Here is a 26,994-nt window from a genome sequence, read left to right as displayed (position 1 = left end):
ATAAATACCTTTGCATAAATTTAAATCAAAATGTAATTTTAATAAAATTTAAATTGTCTACAAAATAATAAAACACTGAACCTACGTGAACATAGGCTTATTTTCAGTTTCACAAAAATCCAACCTATTCGCTAAAACTTAACCTAACATCTACATTTTTCTCTTCACTAATTAAAAAAAACAATAAACAAACTTTTATTTATACATACTAAATAACGAAAAGTCTAAAATATCCAAATAAATAGCAAGCAATACACTAATACCGGCAATGGCGTAATAACAACAAAGAAATCAACACGGCAACCATGCGATGCGTTGTTCTTCCCTACTGGCTGAGTCGGTGATTGCGCAACAGAACAAAAATAAAATACTAGTTCATAGTCTTCGTTGTCTATTATACTGTTGCTTAGAGCAATTCTTCTTCTTTGTTTTGATATAATTTTCACTATTTCCAGACAACGATAAAGTAAAAAAAATAACAAAATTTAATGAAGCTATTTTCGACGCATTAGGCATTTTGGGATTTTACAAAACACGAGCTTTTCAAACGCTTATTTTATAAACATTTATTTTCCTACTGGCTATTGAAAAGATGTTTCTGAAAGCCAAGAATACACTGTTTTCAATGACGACACTTACGATCGTGTAGAACGTAAACTCACGATAGGGAATTTTTACAAACATACGGTAATTTTAGCGTATTCGGAAATTACGCAAACAAATGGCAATCGGAAATGTAAACATCCAAGTTTAGAATTTTATAATGAAAGATTTAACTTAACTATAGAGCGTTTTATGATATAATATGAAACCTTGAATCTTTATCTTTAGATTTACGTATGTTTTACTTCAAACTAAGTAAAAATAGACTTGCTGTGAGAGATCATATTACGACATAGTTAATGCGTCGAAAATAGCTTAGTGCCATTTTGAAACTGTAGTTAATGCGTCGATAATCGCTTAAAGCCAGTTGCAGGGTTAAAGGAAATAAGTAATCAGCTGTTTACAAAATATTTTTTATTTTCAACTCAGCTATTGCAGCCTAATCAGCTGTTATGGCTGCTATGAAACTTTCTCTACCTTAAATTTTTCATTCATTTTTATGTGACAATCAGGTATTGTAACCTTATTTATACTGTCTAACCACTACTGTAGACAAAACCAATCTTTGAGCCGTATTTGATATAAAGGAAAGTGATTCCAAAGCCCAGGTTCCTAGACATCTAGTGAAACCAGATGTTTGATGCTGGAAGTTTTAGAAGCATGTTTGACCCAGGAGACAGTACTCTCAAATGCTAATGGTCACTATAAGTCTAGGGATTCGCAGAAGCTTATTTGACCCAGAGGACAGTGATTCCAAAGCTAGAGACTTCTACAGATTTGGTGGAACCAGGTGTTCTGCTTCAGGTGTTGGAGACTCCTAACATCAGGAGGTTCACAAAAGCATGTTTGACCTAATGGAGAATGATTCCAGAGGCTAAACCCTTAAGAGGTCTGTTTCCTCCCTTAATCTTAATCTACTACTCATTTCTGTATTATATAGTATTTCTTTTAATAATACTTATTAATTGTTATAGTTAATATAAAATAGTAAAACATATAAAATAACACAATTTACATGAATATGTTATTAATGTTAATAAGAAGTAAAGTAAAAGGACACTTAGATTATATCTCCTGAATGAACTGAAGATCTAAAGGCTCACTGTGAATATTTCAATACATGCTAACTCGATTTAAAAATTAGTCATTAATATAGAAAAACATCAATAATATTTTAGTAACAACATTTTATATTAATGCTATAGGATAGAAACACAAAGATGCACCAAATATCACCAATAACACAAGTTAATGAGAAAAATTATACTAGAGTACAGTTTCTGCTTCAAAGTCTATGTTATACGTATTAGACACGCAAATTAGTAACAGTGTGTTCACACAGTTAGTGACACACTTCTTACTGGGTACAGAATCTTCAATTCAAGCTCTTTAATTCGATCGTGGAAATCAGGTGCTGTCTGGCGGTACACGAAGATAGAGTAGTCCTCAAAAGGTTGTTTGTCATCACTCTTGGCATTTCCACTCAACATCTGCATGCTCTTCTGGAACTGCTCGTTTTCCTTGTGGCGCAGATATTGGCGTCTCATGATACGTTCCATCCGCAACTGGTCGGACTCTCTGTCCTGCGTCAGCATCGGCACTCGTACATAAGCATTAACTACACTGCTATTTCAGGGGTACAGCAGTACTCAAAACTACCAGTTAGTTTCTGACTGAGAAATCAGGAAAACTCATTCAACACAACACATTCCTTCAGAGTTGATTTTGTCTATGGATGTTATTTGAGCCAATATATTTTTTAAAGATATGGGTAAGTATTAGGAATGGCTAGGGTAAGCAAACTTACAGATCTGTAAATTTGTAGTTTTGTTATGAAATCTCTCCTTTTAATTGGTATAAAAATAAAAAGCACTGTCCATTTAGTACATTGATCTTATAACAAATAATTTCATGGACACAACTTGTCAACATACCGGAGACGTGAGTGTCAGTGACTCATTAGGGTTAAATGTAAACGATTTTGAAAATCTTATGACTCCATTGATCTCTCTGATAAACATTTATGCCAAAGATTGTAGTAATCAACCAACATGATTATATTTTGTAACATGCAGGTGCTATACACATGTATAAGTCAACAGACACACAGCCATGGACGTGAAACAAAGATCATGTCAATAGACCTATCTAAATAGAATTCAAGATTTGTAAATGTAATACAGTTATGCAAACAGTGTGCAAAACCAATCAGTTAAAGCTATATATTGCTTTGGTTACAATTTATTTAACCATCTAGAGAACATTAAAACCTATAGTGTAAGCAATTTATGACATCTTAAAATGGCTTTTGCTTTTTTTATTAATTGACCATCTTTTCAAATATTTTAAATAAATTATTTATATTGTAACTTTTATTTAATTTGTGTCTAAAAAGTCTCTAAAAACATGTATTCACTAAAATTTGATTTTACGTTTAAGTTATTAAAATTAAAAACTGCATACAACAGAAAATTGTTAAAAAGCTATGACCTGTATTTTTAAGAAAATAAATATAAACAAATATTATTTGTTGTACATTACACATAACATTGAAAGATACAATAAGATGCCATCAAATAATTATTTTTTATTACTAATTTCCTACAATATTTAAAACAGAAATAATAATACTTTTATAAGTTTCATAGAAATATTGATTGGCTGGATCTTTTGTTTTGGTATTTATTTTGACTCCAAATAAAGATGGCAGTATTGCAAATTCCAATCTTAACAAAAAAAATAGGAGTCTGAGAATAGTTTTTACAATTACTCTTAGTTGATGTGCCGAAGAGTACGCATAATAGTGTCCTATTGACTAAGGTACTGGTTAAATCACATGGAAAACATAAACAGTTACTCTGAGAAAGCAAATATGCTTTTATCAATATGGTTAAAACATTGAACATTTTTACACCTAATCCTCAACTTTGAACATAAGAGTAAAATAATATTACAGTTGGTAAAAGTGTAAATAAAGTGGTGAAGTATTAAAACATGGTTGTCTATTTCATAATGTAAAAATAAAGGAGACAATAACAAAGCTGATCTTTTTCCAATTTGGTGACATTTTATATGTTGTCTACTATTGGTGTTCTACAACAAAATTTATCTTCATTAAAAAAATTCTTATGTAATGACTCTTGCTTATACAGGTCACAAAGGAAAAATACAATATAACATTAACGTGATATTATTTTCTGTTTTCTAAGACAATGTGAGTGCCATATTCCTAGTTGTAAAATTTTAGTATGAATTTCAAATCAAGGTGTAGATTATTCATACAAATCCATGCATTTACAAAATATATATTAAAAACAATATTCAATAATCCTCTAACAGCCCCTATTAGAGAAACAATGTAAAAGAAAACTAAAACTATTTCATAAAAGATGATCCAATACAAAAATAAATTTCTGGATAAAAAACAGAAATAAGAGATAATACATTTATTATATTTATTGAACAAAATTGTTTCTATTCCTGAACCCAATCCACCTGGATTCTACACATTTACATAAAGTGAAAAATCTAGAACAAAAATAACTAACTCTATAACAACTAGCAATGCTTGCCTAGCAGCAACTACATTCTGAGTAGGGAAAGGAAATAGATAACAACATCTGTCACTGTCACATCTGGGTTTACAGCAGAGAGGAAACCCACACAGAACAAATGACTTACGAGGCCCTTAGAAGCTTGGCGGGCCCGGTGCTGTAGACAGCCCCCGGGAATATCCTCATTCACAGGCTTTATATTGAGAGGGGGTGGCCGGGCTCTCCTATACTAAACATAAGGAACAACTCTTCTGGTATACTAGACAAAGGTACAGCTGACTTGTACAATATAATCTACAATCATGAATCTAAAAGCAAAATCTAAAAAAAGGTTTGTTTATTAAATTACTGCATTTGTACCAAACTGCTACATTAATAATATATTTTTTAATAATGTAAACTTCAAAATTTAACTAAAAGTTATAAAATACAACATCAATCTATTAAGCAATGGTACATAAAGGTATTTAAACTTATACTTACTACACCTTTCCATAAAAATTGAATACCAAACAAATTTACCACAACATTCTAAGTGTTTAAAATCACTAGAAAGAATAACTTTTGAAGAAAAATTATAATTTTGATTTAGGCACATATTGATATCATAAATTTGAACCCTGTGTAATAATACTGACCATAAATTAGCTCTAATCGTTAAAATAAAAACAAACACATTAATTATAGTAATTGCTGATCAAACTCTATGGATAAAAAACTGATAATCATAGAAAAAATGTCATTTTGAACTAACTAGATTAGGATTTTTTATACTTCATTGAAAAGAATCCACTAACCATCTGTGGAGATGCTTTGTCACTGCGTCTCTTGCGTGCACGGCGCTGCATGGTATCAGTGCGTGGGGTGGTCACTGAGTGTCGAACATGTTTGCGCTCGCGTGGCGATGGCATCCGGCCTAACAGAGATAACCTTTGCGTAGTAGATAGGTTACGCAGCTTCATATTCCACATGGCCACCATGTTCTGATCATGCTCTTTTACCAGATCACTCTCCTCCTACAGCAACAATCAAGTATTTATTCAGAACAGATGAACTGATCGCATTAAATTTATTTCAATTAAATATTTGGTTGCAAAATACCTTTATCTACATTAAACTTTAAATAAAAAAAATAAAGCATAGTATTTACCAGCTTGGGGTGTTTGATGTGAGGAATCTCACCACGGAAAGTGTCGTAGATCTGGGACAGGTAGGACAGCATGGTCAGAGTATCTGGCACCACACAGTCCTCCATCTCTTGACCCGTCATCACCTGAGGTCAAACATGACGGTATCAGACTTAACTCTGAAATACTACTATTATCATGAATCAAGGACAATAAGATAACTTGATCATCATATCCATGAGTTTAGAAAATTATATGTAAGAGGATACCACAACAATCCACAAATCAATACAAGCCAGCTGAATCACATCTTCACAGAAGTTACTCAAGCAAAATGGAAGGCAAACAACTCATTGATTCCTTTGTGACAAAATGTTGGTGCCCTCCTACAACCCAGGTACAGAAGGCAATAAATGCTGTGGTGATATTAAATTAACCTCCTCACCATCAGTAAACGAAATAGAAAACCAATGATTAGGCATGAAAAATCATGGCTTATGTCTTCTGGAAATGTGAAAAAAATGCTCCTGAACATCTTTGTGTCCCCAAGGGAAAACAATTTTAATGTTGCACAGTACTATAAAACTCTAGTGAAATTATGAAATGTAACAAAGATCAAAATTCATTTCGATGAAACAACATCAAGCATGTGGCCCTGATCTGGCACGTTTTGAATTTGTTTGAGCGAAACCAAGTTTTCTACAACAATGAGTTCCATTGCACCATAATAAAATAGGTGAAAGAAAAGATTTTGATGAAGGATCCATACCGGGTAAAACATAGTGTTCATAGTACATTGGTTATTTGTAAATTATTAATTAATACACTGCCTTTTTAGTTTTTAAATTATTGTGCAATCTTAATTTCTGGGCATGTTTTGTACAGCTGGAGATTATTGCCTCAAGACATTTATAAAACACACTCACAAGAAATATGAATACGGTACTACTGAAAAAAACTACAATTATTTTACTTTCAATATCTTATTTTATTAAAATTTAATGCTAAAACAATCTTTAAATAGATATATATATATATATATATATATATATATATTAGAATACAGTAGTTAAAAAGGCCAATGCCAAATGAATCTAATTTTTTTATTTTGTGACACAAAACATCGGAAATTAGCCTACATGCGAAAGCAACAAATGTGAGTGGACCAATGAAAAATATATTATTTAAAAAATATTAAATTACTAACTCGTTACAATGTTGTATTGCATACAGACAAGTAGATATTTTGTTATCACTGTATTCTATGTGTTTAATGCAAGCTAAATAACTATCTACTTTGTTTCATAGAAAAATAAATGAAATTAGATATAATGTAACTACACTGGGAATAATGATTCACCTTCGCTTAGTAGAGTAGCTAAACGATTTCAGACACTACACTAAGCAGAAGGTGAAATGGAGTTAAACTCAGCACTCACATTAACTAGATATATCTAAATGTAATAAAAGCTTCCTTCTGACAAAGAATTCTTGATCCTATTTAGATTAATACGCTATATGATGACATTTCAATATGTTCTTGAGGCTGACCTAAAAAGAAAAAATTCAATTCATCAGCATACACAAACAAGGCACTCCCCTTCTGTATTCCATATCAACCTTCAGAATCCTCCTACATTAGACAAAACCGACATGGTGTCCCAGGATAGACCACTGTGCTCATAATTGGATGCAATAAAATTGCCACATCAAATGTTTAAACCTCAGAAGGTAACTCCAACTCTACTATTTAGATAGTTTTTAGTTCCAAATCGAATTATGTCACTAATTTATATACATCATAAAACAGTAACATCACTTTCATGTTTACAGTTTTACTCACTGTGTACAGTGTACAGTATTATGATAAATGAAAACTCACTGGAGGGATGCCTAGTTCACGCTCTAGGATGTCAAATGCCAACTGGTTGTTGGCTGCCACATCCTGCGGCTGGAGGCTGTGAAAGTCTATGAGGTCTGGCCGGTAGCGATGGATGATGGCACATAACGCTAACCCGTCTTTGAAGGAAGTACTCATGTCCAAGATTTGTACTGTGTCGTAAAGGGCCACTTGCTTCTTTAGCCACAGCAATAGAGTGTCAGGATGAACCTGTGTATCTGTAGGACATGGTCATATTGGAATTATAAATACAGCAATAAGATTGGTAACAATTCAGAGTCTACTTTTCAAAGCTGATTTTTAGGGTAAATACATGCACGACTTTGTTTTATTAATATTAACATTATCTTACTGAATTTGTTTTAAAACCTACAAACTCAACAGCTTCCAATTTGTTCATGGTAATAATTCAGTTCAACAAATACTGTAGATACTCTCAGATTTCAATTCACCACATCATAAAACATGGAAGACAAATTGACAAGTGTGCTTCAAAGGATATTAAAATTGTGTAAATCCTTATAAACTTGAGTTTAACAACACTAAAGTGGCTGGGTGGTATTATTCAAACAATTAAAAAAAGGCTGGTGGCATAGTAAGTTCTTTTAAAGTGTGTACTTTTTGGATATTTAAACAATGAAATACAAAAACAGGACATAGAACATTAAGCAATAAAAATATTCAAAAAACTAAAAAGTGTTTTTGGTAGTCAAATATTTATTGCAGGGACAAAAATTACATTTGTATAGCAAACGAAAAATATATAACATTTTGGACACACATGCCACATTGAACTCTAATTCAGACATACATTTTGACAATCACTATGCTTCATTCATCACCAATTTTTCCCACCTCAATATAGGAGTAAGTCTTCTGGTTGTGCGGTCTCCCAAGTTCATTCACGCTATAAAATGCATTCAACACTAAATAGCGTTAAGAATGAGTTTACTTAAGCATAGGCGAATTATTTATTTAATTTTATTCCAATGACCATTGAAGTTACTGGACTTTGTCTTTGCATATTTTGAGGTGCTGATTGACTCATAGTGAATTAATCTTTTGTCCTAAAAAAAATACTTCCAGCATAACTTTTTCCTTGCTGGGAAAATATGATTTCTTTTGTCCAAGCGAAATTTGTCTTTTCTTAGAGATTATTTTGTTTTCACTTCAGAGGACTGACGTTATGTTTGATGGATGTAGAGAAAACACTATGTTCCATCTCCAGTTACAATGTTTTTCAAACAACCTGGATCTTCATCCAGTGCCATTGATCCTGGCCATATCAATTAACTCACTAGTCATTAATTAACATATGATTTTCTAAGTGGTTATCAGTCAACATTTTTGGAACCATGCATGTTCAAATGATCATTAGGATCCTGTGTGGATACTACCATGTGATAAATTTACCTCAAATGCAATTTCGTCAATCGTTAGTCTCTTGCTTGCTCGTACAACCTGCCGTACTCGCTGCAAACAATTTTTTCAGTTGGTTGCACTTGAAGGCTGTCCACTACAAGGATCACTTCAATGCTCAAGTGGCCTTCACGAAAACTTTTGTCTCATTCATAAACTTGACTCTTCTTCATTGCCCCGTCTCAGTAAGCATGAATTAAAAACTCAAAAGAGTCTCACTAGATGAGTTTTTGAAGCAAAACACAGAACCTAATGTCTGATCGCTGTTTACTAATTGCTATATTTTGTTATGGAGAAGGTTAACGTTGCAAAACAAATTTCCCATTGGTAAGTCCACTGGATGTATATTTCATTTTTTCTGGGAATATTTTGACTCTACCTCTTATAAAGATTTTTTAACTACCATACACCTAAAAACACATGTGCACGCACACGCACACACATGCGCCTGCGTGTGCGCACTTATAAATATATATCACTAAAAAATTGCTCAAAGAAAAAGATATTTAAATCAATAAACTATGAAATTAAGAGGCAATCATCGGATAAAAATAACAAACAAGAACAATTTAACACGGTTATCAAATCATGTTTAGAAAACCAAGAGACATGTTATCATGCGGGAAAAAACTAAACCACAATATTAATTGTGCAACGAGAAATAAAAATTTTCTAAATCACATGCCGATCATTTGTACACACAATTTTCTTAAATATTTGAGTCATAAAGCACATCAATTATTAGATCAAGCAATTGGAGCTCAGCACAGATTCAAAAATAAGTAATGGAACAACAAGCTTACACTCACTCCAGAATACACACAGACCAGTTGTTGCGAACAGGGAAAACCAAAATGTTTAAAAGAGTAATAAATTGCACAACAAACAACCCTAACCCTAGGTAAACTAACCCTTTCTGTAAGGAGCAGCTGTTTCCACGCAAAACAGAAGAGAGATTGATCGTTAGTTGATACTGTGTTTAATTACATTTACAAAATTATCATGTAGCATTGTCATATGTAGGAAGATATGTAGAATTTTGTTTTGTTAATACATATTTGTGTATATGCTTCTGCATTAGGAAATGGCATGATATAATTGGGTCACTTATGTGCGATTCCTTCAATTCAAATAAAAAAAAAAACATGAGTAAATGTCACTTAAATAATCATTTCTTTCGCTATAACTGCATCTATTTTTGCTGTGATTTAATCAACTTTAAAAATTTTATTACTTTTTAACTTCTAATATTCTATACCAAAATTATTTTTATTATTAACAATAACAGGTTATGTATACAAGTGTGTTGTTAGAACATTATAGTTGCTGGTGTTTGCTTCAAATTACAAGAAATTTTCAACTGCAAATGAGACAGAAATTTAAAAAAAATAAAGCTGAGTGGTTATCCTACTGGGATTGTGGGACAAGACTGGCTAAGTCCTGAAATACATATAGAGGTGTGCAATGATGATTATCTTCAGAGTTCAAAAGGTTGGAGGAGAGGTTCAGGATTAGTTTTTGTTGATGTTGCCTCACTATGTATCTTAAATCCATAGCTGAATTTAAACTTACTTTTGGACTTTGTTGATAATCATTTATCTCTTGTTCAAATCTTTATAACTACACTTGTTCCATCATACTAATTTAATATATTTAGTTAACTGACGTCATCTAAAAAGACACCACCTTATAATCAACAAAATTATATACTTCTTTTGTATACACTAATTAACTATGAAAATAATTGAAAATAAATGCGAATTTTATAACTTGTTTTGAATTTAGTAATTTTGCCATTCAAATTTACCAAAACCAAAATATATATTTCTAATTTAAATGTATACCTAGTTTATATATATATATATATATATATATATATATATATATATATATATATATATTGTTGTCCTACATTTGTCAATAAAAAGTAAATGAACAATTTTTGTTTGGAAGTTTAAAAGCAAATAATGTTTACTACAGTAAATTTTTACTCTACATTACACGCATATGTATATATGTGTGAATATGTATATATATATATATATATATATATATTGGTAATTTACAGTATCAAACATATATATAGTAAATTTGTACACGTTGCAATAGCCTGATTTAATTTTTAATAAACATTGATTCTTAAAAAATACTTGCTCTGCCAGAAATCGAACCCAAATCTCTCACTTACTGAATGAGCATGTTACCACTACACCACAGAGCCCTCTTTACTTTACGATTCTTAACTTTACGATTCAATTATTTCGTATTTAGCTGTTTCTGTCACATATTAGTTTAAATAAGCAAACTAACATATGATCGTAAGGCCAAATACCTGTCAAACGACGTTTAGATTTATTACGCAAGTTACATCTACCTCTGTAACTGCTGTGAAGGATATGAACAAGAATACAACTGGGGGAGTCAAACAAACTCTGACGGAAAAACTGCCAACCGAACCAACAACGGGGAGAGCCAGGCAAACTCTGACGGAAACACTGTCAACCAAACCAACAACGGGGAAGAACCAGACACCCTCTGATGGAAAAAACTGCCAACCGAACCAACAGCGGGGAGAGTCGGACAAACTCCTGTTAAAAAACTGAAATCCCAGACTCCAGCAGCAAAACAATACCCCCCAATTACAGCTATACCACAGTCTAATGAAGAAACAGTTGAGGACTTCTACCACAAGTACATAGAAATGTACCAAAAATTAGGACATAATACTCACTCCCCTGAAATGATCGCCAGTTTGAAGAATTCTTTTTTAGAGAAAATCAAAACTCAAAACAAGGACCAGGTACCACACAACTAAGGCATTCCCAAATAACCCATTACAACAGAGTGAATGAAACTCAATTACAAAAAAAGATTTAACAAAACCACCAACTTCAATTAAAATCAAAAAACATAAACAACTAAGGATACTTCACCAAAACATGGACAGAATTTCAAATAAAATTGAAAGATTAACCTATCTACTAAAGGACTTAAAAATAGGCCTACTAGTATCGACTGAGCACGGTCTAAATCAGGACGAAATTCAGAATACTTATATCTCTGGATACACAGTTGTTACAGAGTATAGCAGAACCAACTACCAAAAAGGTGGTGTAGCTATTTATAAGAATGACGATTTTAGATATTCTTTAACAAATCATGAAGCTGAGGTTCTAAAACAAGAATTTCTGCAGGCACAGAACAGATATCTGCTGAGTGGAGCAAAGGAAGATAAAATAATGATGTCAAATAAGAAAAAAACTTATGACTTAAAGCTAAGGGAACTTAGACGCCAGGCCACAGCAGTCCAAATAGAGGAAGCAGACAACAAAAGCAAAACTATCTGGAAGGTGATCAATAGAGAAAGAGAAAGGAAAACTGCAAAAGACACAGAGAAAACAATTGAACTCAGTTCCTTACACATCAGCATGGTTTTGTATGAGGGAAATCAACCACATCTGCCATAATAGCACTAACCGAGTATGTAATAGACAACTTAGAGAAAGGAAACACACCAACTGCAATTCTTCTTGATTTTTTAGTAAAGCATTTGATTGTTTGGATTACGCCCAATTATGTAACAAGCTGAGAGGAATTGGAGTGGGCGGGAAATCTGCAGAATGGTTCAATAGCTATTTAATGGGAAGAAGCCAGATGGTTGAACTTAAATATATTGAAAGAGGGGTTACACAAACAGTGAGATCAAGGCCACTGCCAGTAGTAAGGGGTGTTCCAAAAGGCTCAGTACTGGGCCCCATCCTTTTTATCTTATTCACAAATGATCTCCTGCACTATATGGAAGACTAAAGCAAGTCTCTTATGTATGCTGATGACACCGTACTCCTCCTTAGAGAAAAAAACCCTGGAGCCCTTGAAATTAATTCCTTTGTCTCCATTAACATGGCAATACAATATTGCCACCATAATAGCCTAGTAGTTAATGAAGAGAAGACACAACAACTGGTGTTTGGCAGAAGAAATGATGCAGTAAACAGGATCCCAGATATCAAAGCTCCAGAAGAAGCCAAGTATCTAGGTTGTAATATTAGACCAGAAACTGACATGGACCCCTCATATTGACAGTCTCTGTAGTAAACTGAGTAGTAGTCTCTATGTCATTAGAAGAATTAAAACTATAAGTAACACCAACACAGCCAAGATTGCTTACCACTCACTCTTCGAATCACATCTTCGTTATGGCCTGGAAGTATGGGAAAATTCATCAGCAACCAATTTACAGCGTGTCCTTATCCACCAGAAAAAAGCAATACATACATATACTAACAGACATTGACCAAAGAGAAAGTTGCAGGACTAAATTCTGTGAACTGAAAATCTTAACAGTGGCTAGCATGTACATCCTAGCTGTAACAACCTACGCCTGCAGACTGCAACTAGAACGAGGCATAGAAAGGCACAACCGAAACACTCAACAAGCTATGAATTTCACCGTACCGGTAAACCATCTTTCACTCTTTGAAGAAAAGCCTTCCTACATGGGAGTGAAGTTTCTGAACCTACTACCAGAGACAATTAAAGGCCCCAATGTAAGCAGTACAAGACAGCGTCTATCGGCTTGGCTTGCAGAGAGACCATTCTACTCAGTTGAAGAATTCATCATATAGAGATCTTCAGCCATGTTCCAGTGACAACCCGTCCCCGCACAGTTCCACCACACTCAAAACTTCATTAATCATTAATATTACACTGTAAAACAAAATTGAGGTTACTTATAACTTCAATTTTGTTATTCCACCTCCTGACACCTATTTTGTACTTGATGTATATGAATAAAGTATTCTGATTGATTGATTGAATACATTTGTATATGTGGCATTAACATATACAAACGTAACAAATAATTTGTAACTGTGCCCTTGATGGTAAGTACAAAGAACCTGTTAAGCTTTTAGTAATATACATGGATAATCAATTCAATTGGGATGCTCATGTAAGTTTCATACATAAGAAATTAGCTAGGGTTATATACCTAATCAGAAAAATAAAGTATAGTATCAGCAATGAAATTTTAATCACAGCATACTGTACCTTAGATATGGGCCTTTATCCATCCCCATCTAAGGTATGTTATAACACTTTGGGGAAACAGCACTAGTGTTAAATCTGCTTTCATTTTGTAAAAGAAAGTAATTAGAATTATTGCAAATGTTGGGAATAAAGTTTCTTGCATACCAATTTTTTTTATTTAGAATAAATGACCCTACAATCACTGTATATTTATTGTGTTTTACTTAGTATAAAAGAAAAATTAGATAGTTTTTTTAGTATGCAAAAAATACACTCCTACTGTACTAGAAAATAATATATGCTTGAACAGATGAATATTCGATTGGAGAAAACCAAAGGCATTTTTATCTATATGAGAATTAAACCTTTTAATAAACTTCCTGAAAAAACAATGGCATGCGTCTATTAGATTTTAAAATGTTGTAGGTAGCCTAGTTGGCTTGTTGATAACACATTTTATTCTTCAAATGACTACTTAACCTTTGTATTATTACTTTAGTTTTTTTAATAACTAAAATATTGGTAATAGTTATATCTCTTATTTATTTATTGTTGTTAAATTTATTTTTTGTTATTTTTTTATTTGTTATATTGTTATATATGTATTTGTTGTTGTATTGTTGTATATTTATTGTTATTTATTTATTTGTTGTTGTATTGTTATCTATTTACTATTTAATTTATACTGTATATAGTGTTTTAAATATATTACATATATTTAACGAGATGCTGTTAACACCATATTTACTTTTATTTTATTTTTAATGAGCAATTTTGGCATTATTCACGTTACCACGTATCTATGAAATTTACTTTGACCTAATTTTGTAAATGTATAATCATTGCACTTGTTTTATAGGATATTATAGGTGTGACAGGAGTAGGCCATTTAATTATGAGAAAAAGTGATGTTGTCCATTGCATTGTTATAAGCCAATAAAGATTTCTTGATCCATTGAATAGCCTGATTTAGTTTTCAATAAATATTTAAGTGAATAATTTCAAGCTTTTCAATTTGTTATTTTTATTATTTGCACCACCAAAATTGGTGGTCTTTATGGAATGCACAGACAATTTTCAGTAGTTGGTAACATAAATAATATCCTATTTATTATTAATAATAGTTAATAGTTAATAATTATTAATAGTTGGCACAATTCTATCCTATTTAAATATCAAACTATTAAGGATTTACTGTATTATAATGATAGTAAAATGTTTACAACTAGCCACGTGTGGTCAAGGTTCATTAAAATAAAAGTCACTTTAATCTTAGTTAAATAATTATAAGGATTTATATGCATGATAAGGGAAAGCACTGACCTCTCTTCCTGCGTTTCTTGGGCTGCTCAGGTTGTGCCAGGGTGGGCGCTGCCAGGAGAGCCTCCACACCCCCAGGACTATCGGACAGGTACAGTCCCCGCACTTGTACTGGCAGCACACAGCGACTAGAGACATATCAAGTTAGTAGTTTTAATAAAAGGAAGAAATTTGTATTGTAGGAAATTTAATTTGCCTAAACCCAAACACCTGCTTTCTAGAGTGCTTTGGCAGCATACTCAAGACATATTGAGGAATATTATTGCCAGGCATATTTAAATACCATCATACCATGTTTGGTTGGTATCAGTTTTAAATCAGTTACAGTACTTTTAGATAAATATTGTGTTCAATAATAAACCGATGTTTTCTTTTATATTTATAAAATCATCTAGGAAAACATAATTTAATATCTACGTCTAAATCCACAAAGTCATAAACAACTTACATAAAGACAATTAGGATTAATTTTAATTTTTAACTAAGTTAATTAAACATTTTAATTTATAATATAAAATGTAGGATCTGCAGAAGAAAAACTAAGCTTCCTGCATATGGGTCACACGCAAGAGATTGCACGCACAGCAGTTTGCCGGGATTTTTAAAATTTTTTAGCATTATTATGACTAAGGATTTTATATTATTTAGCATAAAATTATTTAATGTTTGGAATTGTTATATTGCCATTTTTAATCAAAATACTACATTTTTTTTCTTTAACATAAACCATTTACTTTTGTTTGTTTAGTAATTTGCAGAAATAAATGTGATTTTGATTTTATTAATCATTAACAATATTACCCGCTTAGTAACTCGTCTTATCTCCTCTTATATATTACACTTTTCATACATCTCCTCTCTTAGTAACACTTTCAATGTTATTTTATTAGACACAATTCTCTTGAAGTAGAAACAAATTGTTTTTGACTTACAAGCTTTAAAAAAGTACATGCAGCAGTTCACTCATGGACAACATCCTGTGTAGTCTACATATTTTGTAGATGGCAAATTGTACATTATTTGTAACATGTGTTTTATTGACATAGTTTTATTTGCAGATACTTTAAAGAAGTATATTCTGAGACATTGTTAGTCAAAACTAATCACACAATTTTATGAGAAGGTGTCCTACTGAAGGAAAATAAAACATAATAAAAAAGTAAGTGTGAGCAACTAGCCTTCATGCAACCTCTCATATGTTAAACCTCATTGAAATTTTATTTTATTATTATTTATTTGTCAGTTAATTTTTTTTAAATTGTATAGATATACTGATCAGAGTTGGATGTACAAGATTCTGACCTGTTGAGGTTGGGGTATCTGCTGACAGGATCCAGTGTGTAGCTGGCCAGATCTCTCTGCAGGTTCTCTGGAGTAGTCTGGCCGAGGATACGGTAGATGCTCTCCCTCTCCGCTAGAACTTCCAAAGGGTTGTGTCCCATTCCCCATCCTCTCACAGCCCAGCAAGCATCCAGTGAGGATAGGAAACCACGGGCACAGCCAGACCCTGTAGGCCAGAAAGGCTGCAAACACCAAACACACCATTAATATATGGTTCCGCTGTCACACAAATAAACTGCTTGTGTGATGTACTTAAATCATACATATACCAAGTGTGTTTAAAAAATATTCAACCTTAATCTGAAAAAATTATTATTAATCCAGCACTCTTGCCATTTTTGGAAGTGTGTTGAAGGCCTCCTTCAGAATGGGCTTCGGTTGAGCCATCATGTATATTATTACAAAATTCTTGTCTCAAATCGGGATTCTTTAAGAGGCATCTTCAAGTGAGGGAATAATCACAAATAACACGGTGCCACAGGAAAGTAATAAACCTGACGTAATATGGGGATAACATGTTCTGCCAAAATAAGTTTTGAACAAGGTGTGAGGAATGTTGTAGAGCATTGTCCTGATAAAATTGTCAAGATTTTGTGGTCCACAAGTGAGGTTACTTATGCGAAACTGCATCACATAGGTCGTGTACAACTTCTAACAAGTACTCATTTTTAAGTAGACCTTGAGTTTACTTTAAACATAATGTACTTTTTTCAGACGGGGTAATGTTGTGTGTTTCCACTGGGCAGGCTGCATTTTTTATGTCAGGGTCATAGCCATCATGCACAATTTATCTGTTATGACCAATTCATCTGTATGATTTAGATGGACATGGACTATCCCCAGAGAAAAGTCTCTTTCCCCCAGGAAAAAAACCCCAGCAAGAAGTTCTGCGTCACAACGCTGCTTTTGCTTCGTAAGCCAGGTCTTCAGCGCTGGAAAGAAGTGGTAATCGCTTGGTGCCAGATCTGGGCTATAAGGCGGATAATCAAACACTTCCCAATAAAAATCACCTTGTTCTGCATTGCTCGCTGTAGCTTCTGCAATGTTTCACAATACCTCTCTGCGTTGATTGTTAATACTCATTCAAGGAAATCAGCGAGAATCATACTCTTAGCATCCAAAAATACAGTTGCCATAATCTTTTTCGCTGACAGAGTTTGAAGACATTTTCTTAGTTTTGTTTGAAAATATGTGTGCCCCCATCCATAGACTGCATTTTTGTTTCACAATTGACATGCTTCACCCATGTTTCAATGGCACGCCAGGGTGTTTTGGCACCAAAATGGTGACTGTAGCCTCGCCTACTGCCGCATCATTCAAAAACGTTTGTTACTTTCTGGATAGCACTCGTAGATCAACCCACATTAAAACACAACACTGCTTGTATTATATGAACACCATAAAGCACATTATTAGCCAAACAGGCAAAAATAATGGCAAAAAGCCAAATTTCTGACACATTACACCACACTAATATATTAAAAGTTTATTATTGCCAAAAATACCGATAAATTTATAGGTGGCCAAAAGGTTATTGAACTTATCTAGAATGTGTTTCTAGGTAGTAAGCGTATGTAATTAGTTGTTTACCTCCACATCATGATACAGTATTATGCATTTTTTGTAATTTTAATGTAAGGGTGACAATTAAGTCTGGAACCTCTTTTTTAATTTTTGAACCACAATAGAAAGAAATACCAAAGTTCACACGTGCTTACTGGTGATAGCAACGCACACATCTGCCTAATTACCGACCGGATAATCCCTTTGGGGGACGGTCCACAAGGAGTCACACAAAATTCTTAAATAGCAGCATAGGTCAAGTTTGGTATCAAATTAAAGGTCTTACTTAGCAGAGTACAATGCCGCAAACCGGACTTCAAAAGGTGGATTCATTCAGTAGTTATAGCTATTTGAATTTTAAAACAATTGAACAATGTAAATTATTAAGTATTACAAGTAAACACAAATTTTTAAGTACCTGTGATCAAAGTAAGTGTTCAAAATGTTCCCCTCCCATCATCTGACAATGTAGTAATCAAAGCCAGGAATCAATAATTATTACCAATAACACAACTACTGTTAGAATGTGAAAGTGGCAGATTGAGTCATACACAGCATCCACAGAAACTTAACGTTTGGGCAGGTATTATTGGAAATCAAATTATGGGCCAATTATTTATCAATGGTAATTGGTGACTCGTGTCTAGCAATTCTCCAAAATGAGATAATTCCTGCACTACAAGCTGCTCTTGGTCGACAATTTCAAAGAATTTATTTCCAACAAGATGGCGCGCCACCACACTTTGCTCTCCTTGTTAGAGAATACTTGGATACAATCCTTCACAGATGGATTGGAAGATGTGGTGCAGTAGAGTGGCCTGCTCGTTCCCCTGATTTATCTCCGATGGATTTTTTTTCTTTGGGGATACCTCAAAGATAAAGTTTATCGTACTAAGTCTCGAGATTTGGCGCACCTAAGAAATCTCATAGTCCAAGAAGCTCAAGATATTCCTCGTGACTACCTTCAAAATGCAGTGGATGGCTTTTACAACCGCCTAGGACATTGCCAGACGATGGGAGGGGAACATTTTGAACACTTACTTTGATCACAGGTACTTAAAAATTTGTGTTTACTTGTAATACTTAATAATTTACATTGTTCAATTGTTTTAAAATTCAAATAGCTATAACTACTGAATGAATCCACCTTTTGAAGTCCGGTTTGCGGCATTGTACTCTGCTAAGTAAGACCTTTAATTTGATACCAAACTTGACCTATGCTGCTATTTAAGAATTTTGTGTGACTCCTTGTGGACCGTCCCCCAAAGGGATTATCCGGTCGGTAATTGGGCAGATGTGTGCGTTACTATCACCAGTAAGCACGTGTGAACTTTAGTATTTCTTTCTATTGTGGTTCAAAAATTAAAAAAGAGGTTCCAGACTTAATTGTCACCCTGTATAAATCCAGCTGTATGTTTATTCTATGACCTAAATCAGGGCTGCCCAACCTACGGCCCGCGGGCCGAATCCGGCCCTCGAGTCAGTTTTATGTGGCCCGCCTTGTTGCCAAAACAACCAAATTTGTTTACAAGCATTTAAAATATTAAATAAATACAAATTTTGAGAACCAAGCAGTCCAGCCGATTTCATTTCAAGGTAGAATGAGCCGTATTCATTTGGTGGAGTATGAGTGTTAAAAGAAGTAAAGTACGAGTTGCAGACAGATTTCACTGACTACGGTGGTGGTTGCCGGCTGGCGAATATAGCGCGCGTAAAGCACGGCACAGCGCGCGGTGCGGCGACGTAGGCCCTACCCAACTCAAGGTCACCACTCGCCACGTAATTTTGTATGTCCTAGTATCCTAGTAGAATTAATTAAGATCAATGTATTCAATTTATTGGTGACTTTTTTATTGTTCCCTCAGAATTAGAGCAAACATCCAAAAGTCTGGGTTTATATTTATTTCTAATAAAATAACCTAAAAACATAATATATTATAAACCTTTACCTAACAACTAATAAATAATAAGAAATTACAATAATCAGGAAACAAGGGCCAAATAACCTTAAAACTCATATTTTGCACAAGATTTCTGGAACAAACCCCGGGCAATACGTTTTGTTTGGGGTTCCAAATCCCCTGGGATGTTGGCCCGCCTGGCCATAAAGGCTTTACAATGTGGCCCTTGGGTAAAAAAGGTTGGGCACCCCTGACCTAAATCATTCCAACTCACAACTGCTTTGGTTCTGCTTACAAGTTCTTTGAAACAAGATTGCAGCATCTTCTGTTAAGATTGGGCATGACCAAATCTTCTGTTAAAATCAAATAATCTGAACCATTACTGATGCTTACCTCAGTTCACTGACAGTAAATATGTTGGTCCACTAGCAACAAAATGTAAATTTAACTGATAAGTTCACTTTTTACTGAAGTGCGGCCGTCTCTAAAACTGTTGTACTACATCTTTATGTGTTATAAACTGAAGTGTATTTCCCAAAGATCTATTGAATTTTTGGAATTGCCATTTGTTCAAAAAATACAATGACAGTATCACTGTTCCATACATTCAGCCATACAGCATAAAATACATGTGCGATGAGCACTCAGTACAGAGTTTTAAGTTTTACGTCAACCTGGCTGCCGCCAATTGACAAAATGTTGAGATCTTGTTACAAGCCTGCGCATGGATACTACAGTTGACAAACTATAATTTAGTTGATAAATCTATATGCCAGCAAGTACCTCATTCCGGTTATTTCCTTGCACAATAGAAAAAAGTCAGATACTTTAAAAACACACTTTATGAGACTGAACATAAATTATTTTGTATTTTCCACTTACAATTCTTTATACAGCTTCATATGTTATACAAAGACATATGAAGATTTTTTATGGTTGTGGAAAAGTTTTTTAAAAGTTAAACCTGGTAAAAAAAGCTTTTTTTCACTGCCATTTCTAAGTTGCTTATGAAAATGTATCATTACAAAAGTATTAAAAATTGAATTTAAACGGAATATTACTATTAATAAACATTAATTTAACTGTTATTAGTTTTTATAAATCATGTTGAGCTGAAAGGAAAAGTTTGGACATCTATACACATAGATCTGTGGTTGAGTAATACAACCAACCCCATTAAACCCAACCCTCTTGCTAAAGAAACCTATCTGGACTATTTTTCATGATACAAATTTGGTGATACTGTAATAAACTTATATAAATTTGTTCATACTCTATAATAGTAACCATTAAATGTATTAAAATACTGTCTTCGTGTTTTTGTTTATCTAATATTGTTACCAAAATAATGAACACCTTCAGTAAGTATGTATTGGAACTAACACATATGTAGGCTTTGCCACAATTGTTGTTTGTTGAGAACAACATAATTAAATGCTATCGTATTTTATCATAGAATCATTTGTGATGATTTTAAAACAATTGTGATTCCTCATATCCAGATTTTACGTTACCTGAATCCTCCCCCACCAGATATTAGAGGTTTTCTTGTAATTAAAATTAACACATACAATTTTATCATGACTAAATGGACTTCTTTGGAGGAGGAGAGAGGAGTTCCCAATAAATGTGTATTAACCTTTCTTTCCAAGAGATTTCCTCAACACTTTTAAGTACAACAATAATTTTTTTAGGCTTATTGTGCTTATTAACATGATACTAAATAAATCTAATCATTACTCCAACTGAAATTAAGATATGTTTCACTTAAAATTAAACATGTAGTAATTCAAAACAATGTAATTTGTGCATTGTCTTCAATGTAATTATATAATGATACCTTAACTGCAACTCTATGAATGATCGTGAGTAGTCTTAATATATAGCATGCAATATGGCATCTGCTCATCAACGTATTATACTATGGTTGAAATTACTACTTTGTTTTGTATAAGGTGTTATGAATTACATATATGGAGAGTGAAAAAACCTGGTGAATACAATATTTCCTGTAAATTTATACACATAAAATTGTGGAATATAAAACAGTAAATTGTCTTGCAGATCCTCTCACCTCCAGCAGACTGTCACCCACAAGGGTCATGAGTAACCGATGACCTCTCTTGTCCACAACTCTGCTGGCATTCTCGGCAGCGTACATAGAAGTAAAGTCAAACATGGCTACATCACTCTGGCCGTAGTGGTTCACTGCAAACTCCAGTGCTGGTAGATTGTAATTAGTAGAAAAGTCTGCTGCCTCTTTCGCATACTGCTCCAGTGCATCCTTGTCCACGTTATCTGGTGACAGCAGCCTAGCTGTGTCTCCCCAATCCTGTACATGCATAATTTTATAGGCGCTAGTTATCATGTTCTCTTACTCTTGCTGTAATACACCTTTAATACAAAAAAATCATTCAATACCCGATTGCTTCTGTTGTAAGCAAAGACTAACAAATGTGGGAACTTTTAGTTAAATAGCTGATCTTTGCAGTTGCAACTTTGAAACTGTCAATTCACTGATTTGTCTTGGTTAATGAGCTGAAGCAGTACATATTATTTGCAGCTGTTCTTCCTGAATCATCAAGTTTCCAGGTTAACCCTTACGATCTGGAGGCCACTAATGTGGCCTAAAATTATCTCTCCCTCAGCTCGAATGGTCTCATATGGATCTCAGCTCACCGGGCCATGCATGCAGGTCGGCACTCTGTGTCATCACGTGGCGCTTGTGTAACCATGCACATCATTTTTACTCAGATTTAAATGGCAGTATTTGACCTTAGGCTATTTAATTACTGAAATTTAAATTAAATTCTTAAATAGTTTCAAGGTTGAAATTTTATCAGTTGGTTATTATTTGCTTTTAAATGAACCTAGTAATATTCAATTTAAGTTATAGGTTGATCCATTTTAAAATTACTTTTATTTATAGAAGAAAGTCTCTAGTATCAACAGAATATTATCTCATTTCCATTTTTTTAACTTTCTCTTCACCAAATACACTAGTATTTTAATAAATAAACAGCAAACACTATGGCAGCTACAGTGGCAGTGACAGTCAGATAAAATATATTTCTGAACAATGTGTACTACAGTATGTGCTGCAAATAGATAAATATTGTTATTACTTATTTGCCTGCAAAGTTGCACTAATTTCCAGCCACAACTGGATACACTTCATGACCTGCTGAGCTGAGAGACAAGATGTGATCATAAATCACCGACTTGAGGCAGAGAACATCCCATGGCCAAATTTGTGGCCTAGCATTATGTGAGAGGACAATCATATGAATTTGATACTGATCACAAAGGGCTATTTAAAGACCTGTATCAAATTACATTGCTGGAAAGTAATCCTTTTTTCATTGCAATCTTTCAAGAACTGTTGATGATAACACTACAGAGAATTTATGTGCTTGTTGATACCCTGATTAACTTTACAACTAGTGATCAGATTTTGAACCTGCTTCATGATCCAGTTGCTCCCAGAACCTTCAAGTAATATACTTGATATACAAGTAATAACCCAAACAATAACATACATTGTCTGTTTAATAATAGTTGGAAAGACAAAGCACCTCCACAATGGTTAAGATAGAAACTCGTTATCATGGTTAAAAAGAAAAATACTCTGTACATAGCAAAACTATATTTAGTATCTATAAGAAAATTGTTATAGGCATTATAAAAAGATTTGGCATGTTACAAGTTGTAACAACCTAGCTGTAGAGTATGTCTAGCAACTACAATTCATTTGATTTATTTATTCAAATTGAAAATCTCCATTTTGTAATAAAAACATGCATCAATACAGCAAAGTATGAAAAATATAAATCGATATCTAGCTGATTAAACTAATGAAAAATGTATTGTCCATTTACTAGACACCTTTAGCTTAAATCTTCAACCCTGCAAATCTTACGTTTTATATAAAAGTGCTAAAAAAATAAATTTTAGTGTGAAGGTTACATTGTGGTTTCTGATCTATTTGCATTAGTCCATAGAGAGCTAACATGCTATGGAAGTTTGACATTATATTGGATTCAAACCCTATATGAAGACATATTTAGTAAAGGGAATCATACAGTTAGATCGTATTTGCCGCTGGACTGATTATTTTCATGTATCGGTAGCTGAATGTGACTTAAAAAGTTCATGATCCAGATATTTGACAGGTGATCTTATGTGTATACTCAGTCTCTGACTACTAGACTAGTCTCCAGGGTTAATATGCATCCATATTTATCTGTTACAACCCCATAGAGGACAGAATATTTATTTAAGATCTTCCATTTACACATTGCCCTGCTGCTGGTAGTGCAGCACTGGTCAGAAAAGATGGATTACCATTCTCAAGGCAATAAAGCCCTAGTGTCTGTTGACTGAAGAATTATCTTTACTTTTAATACTATAAATTTTATTTAGAAACTATTTGGGTTTGCACTGCAAAGCTCTCACCCACTTATGCATTTTCATGTTATCACTTTCAGGTCTATTACTAAGTAATACACCTGTACAGTATACAGTAATAAGTATTAAAGATAAGCTTTATCTGTTAATGGATTTCTGCTGGTCAAATATCCCTTTCTATTAAAAAACAAATCACTGAGCATATTCTACAGTTGCCGGCCTAGCCTAATTAATTGTTTTAAACATTTTTAATCCTTTCACGAGTGTAAATGTAGCCAGTACGCTCGCCACTTTCCATTTTGTGCATGTTTTAACATACTCATTAAAGTATATAAAACTCAATAGAAATGATAACCTTTATAAGTAATTTTCCTTTTTTTTCTTTTTAACCATTTAAAGAGCATACTGTGCAGTATAGAATTAAATAATCTGTGTCCAATACTGATACGATACTGAAGTAAAATCAACATATTTTACAGACCTTTGTCGTAATTCAAATAGCAGGTTATATAATTGTACCGATCGCGTTTCTGCTTTGTGTTCATTTTAGTTTGTTTGAACACCTGTCAAGTTACTACAATTGTAATAATAACGCAGTGATTAGTTTTATAATCAAATCAATTGGTTGTATAGTTTCAAAATATTCTAGTTTTGAGTGTTTCTGGTCAATGTCTACAGTTAGTTTTAAGTGCACATAGTTTTAGTATTCGTGTTACCTTGAAGCTACAATCAAGTGTTGTTATCTGAATCAAGCTAAACATTTTTTATAGTGTTCTACAATTATGGCTAGAACGAGTAATTTTTCCAAGTAAAATTTCCTAATTAAACCATCCAGGAAAGAGTGAATGAGGGAAAATAAATAACACGTTAAATTACACTGCACACTGCAAACTAAATCAATATCAATACAAGTGGTGTTGTTTAATGCCAGACATGCTACCATGAATCAGTCCATAGGGGCATTTTGATGTTCTAGCTACGTTTTGGTCAATTACGATATTTTAGGCCTTATTTTACAAATAAGCCTTGTATTAAAAAAAACTCAACAGTAAAATAAGCATTGTAATAAATAGCTTCCATTTTGCTGACATAATATGCTGAACATTTAAATGATAGGAAGAACAAATAGAAATACCACTGAAGGATGCTTGTTGAATCTCATACTACTTTTAGCAAGATATAAACATACTTAACTTAGAAATTGAGAAATTATTTTATATCCAATACATTATTTTTTAACAACTTTACCTGCAGTATGACACCTTTGTCGATTAGACTGTGCTTCTTAGCTGTCATAACAAAATAATGAGTCTCATCCTTATAGTATACTATATTCTCAAGGTCGATTCCAGTCTTTTCATACAAGTCTTTAAAGAACTTCTGGTTGAAGATGAAAGCAACACCACTGATTTCCTCTACCCTTGCCTCAGCCTCTGTCTTCCTATTGATGAAGTTTGCTGTTATTGCTATAGCAAGTTTTCCTCTAAACTCCTTCCTTTTGAATCCTAGACAACAAACATGTTTATATTAAATTACAACTATGCAATTTTAAAATATTAAAAACTACAGTTTTAGAACTTTTTGTATAGTAGATAGCATCTTCTGTATTACTGTATTAACTTCAGAACATAGTATGGAACAGCTACATAATTATTAGCCTAACCTTAATGTCCTACTTGTCCTCACCACCAATAATCATATTAAACATGTTCTGTGATACAGACACAAAACCTGTTTATACTGTACCGCCTCTAGAAGGTAGCGTTGAGCAACTGCAATATTAGCCTAACTTTAATGTGTTACTTGTCCTCACCACCAATAATCATATTAAACATGTTCTGTGATACAGACACAAAACCTGTTTATACTGTACCGCCTCTAGAAGGTAGCGTTGAGCAACTGCAATATTAGCCTAACCTTAATGTGTTACTTGTCCTCACCACCAATAATCATATTAAACATGTTCTGTGATACAGACACAAAAACCTCCTTATAATGTACCGCCTCTAGAAGGTAGCGTTGAGCAACTGCAATATTAGCCTAACCTTAATGTGTTACTTGTCCTCACCACTAATAATCATATTAAACATGTTCTGTGATACAGACACAAAAACCTCCTTATAATGTACCGCCTTTAGAAGGTAGCGTTGAGCAACTGCAATATTAGCCTAACCTTAATGTGTTACTTGTCCTCACCACCAATAATCATATTAAACATGTTCTGTGATACGACACAAAACCTGTTTATACTGTACCGCCTCTAGAAGGTAGCATTGAGCAACTACAATATTAGCCTAACCTTAATGTGTTACTTGTCCTCACCACCAATAATCATATTAAACATGTTCTGTGATACAGACACAAAACCTGTTTTATACTGTACCGTCTCTAGAAGATAGCATTGAGCAACTGCAATATTAGCCTAACCTTAATGTGTTACTTGTCCTCACCACCAATAATCATATTAAACATATTCTGTGATACAGACAAAAACCTGTTTATACTGTACCGCCTCTAGAAGGTAGCATTGAGCAACTGCAATATTAGCCTAACCTTAATGTGTTACTTGTCCTCACCACCAATAATCATATTAAACATGTTCTGTGATACAGACACAAAACCTGTTTATTTACCTAACCGTCCTCTAGAAGGTAGCATTGAGCAACTGCAATATTAGCCTAACCTTAATGTGTTACTCGTCCTCACCACCAATAATCATATTAAACATGTTCTGTGATACAGACACAAAAACCTGTTTATACTGTACCGCCTCTAGAAGGTAGCATTGAGCAACTGCAATATTAGCCTAACCTTAATGTGTTACTTGTCCT

At 33.5% G+C, this 26,994-nt stretch overlaps 1 protein-coding gene across 8 annotated transcripts in view; it reads right to left on the bottom strand.

Moving 5' to 3' along the window:
• LOC124362172 (F-actin-monooxygenase Mical) overlaps nt 1-26,994 on the bottom strand; it is a 194,167-nt gene that overhangs the window by 67,988 nt on the left and 99,185 nt on the right. For 6 of the 8 annotated variants that reach the window (XM_046816485.1, XM_046816457.1, XM_046816447.1 and 3 more), the window contains 9 exons: nt 25,412-25,668; nt 21,831-22,088; nt 16,254-16,474; nt 14,955-15,079; nt 7,167-7,402; nt 5,308-5,430; nt 4,955-5,173; nt 4,285-4,386; nt 1,965-2,186 (listed from right to left, as the gene is read on the bottom strand). In XM_046816485.1, coding sequence (XP_046672441.1) covers nt 1,965-2,186; nt 4,285-4,386; nt 4,955-5,173; nt 5,308-5,430; nt 7,167-7,402; nt 14,955-15,079; nt 16,254-16,474; nt 21,831-22,088; nt 25,412-25,668 — 1,763 coding nt within the window. The remainder of the gene's footprint in view (nt 1-1,964; nt 2,187-4,284; nt 4,387-4,954; nt 5,174-5,307; nt 5,431-7,166; nt 7,403-14,954; nt 15,080-16,253; nt 16,475-21,830; nt 22,089-25,411; nt 25,669-26,994) is intronic. The other 2 variants (XM_046816475.1, XM_046816494.1) reach the window with 2 other exon arrangements.

The sequence above is a fragment of the Homalodisca vitripennis genome, chromosome 1 (genome assembly GCF_021130785.1).
Source record: "Homalodisca vitripennis isolate AUS2020 chromosome 1, UT_GWSS_2.1, whole genome shotgun sequence".
NCBI lineage: Eukaryota > Metazoa > Arthropoda > Insecta > Hemiptera > Cicadellidae > Homalodisca > Homalodisca vitripennis.
This window is presented reverse-complemented; position numbering and strand designations above follow the sequence as displayed.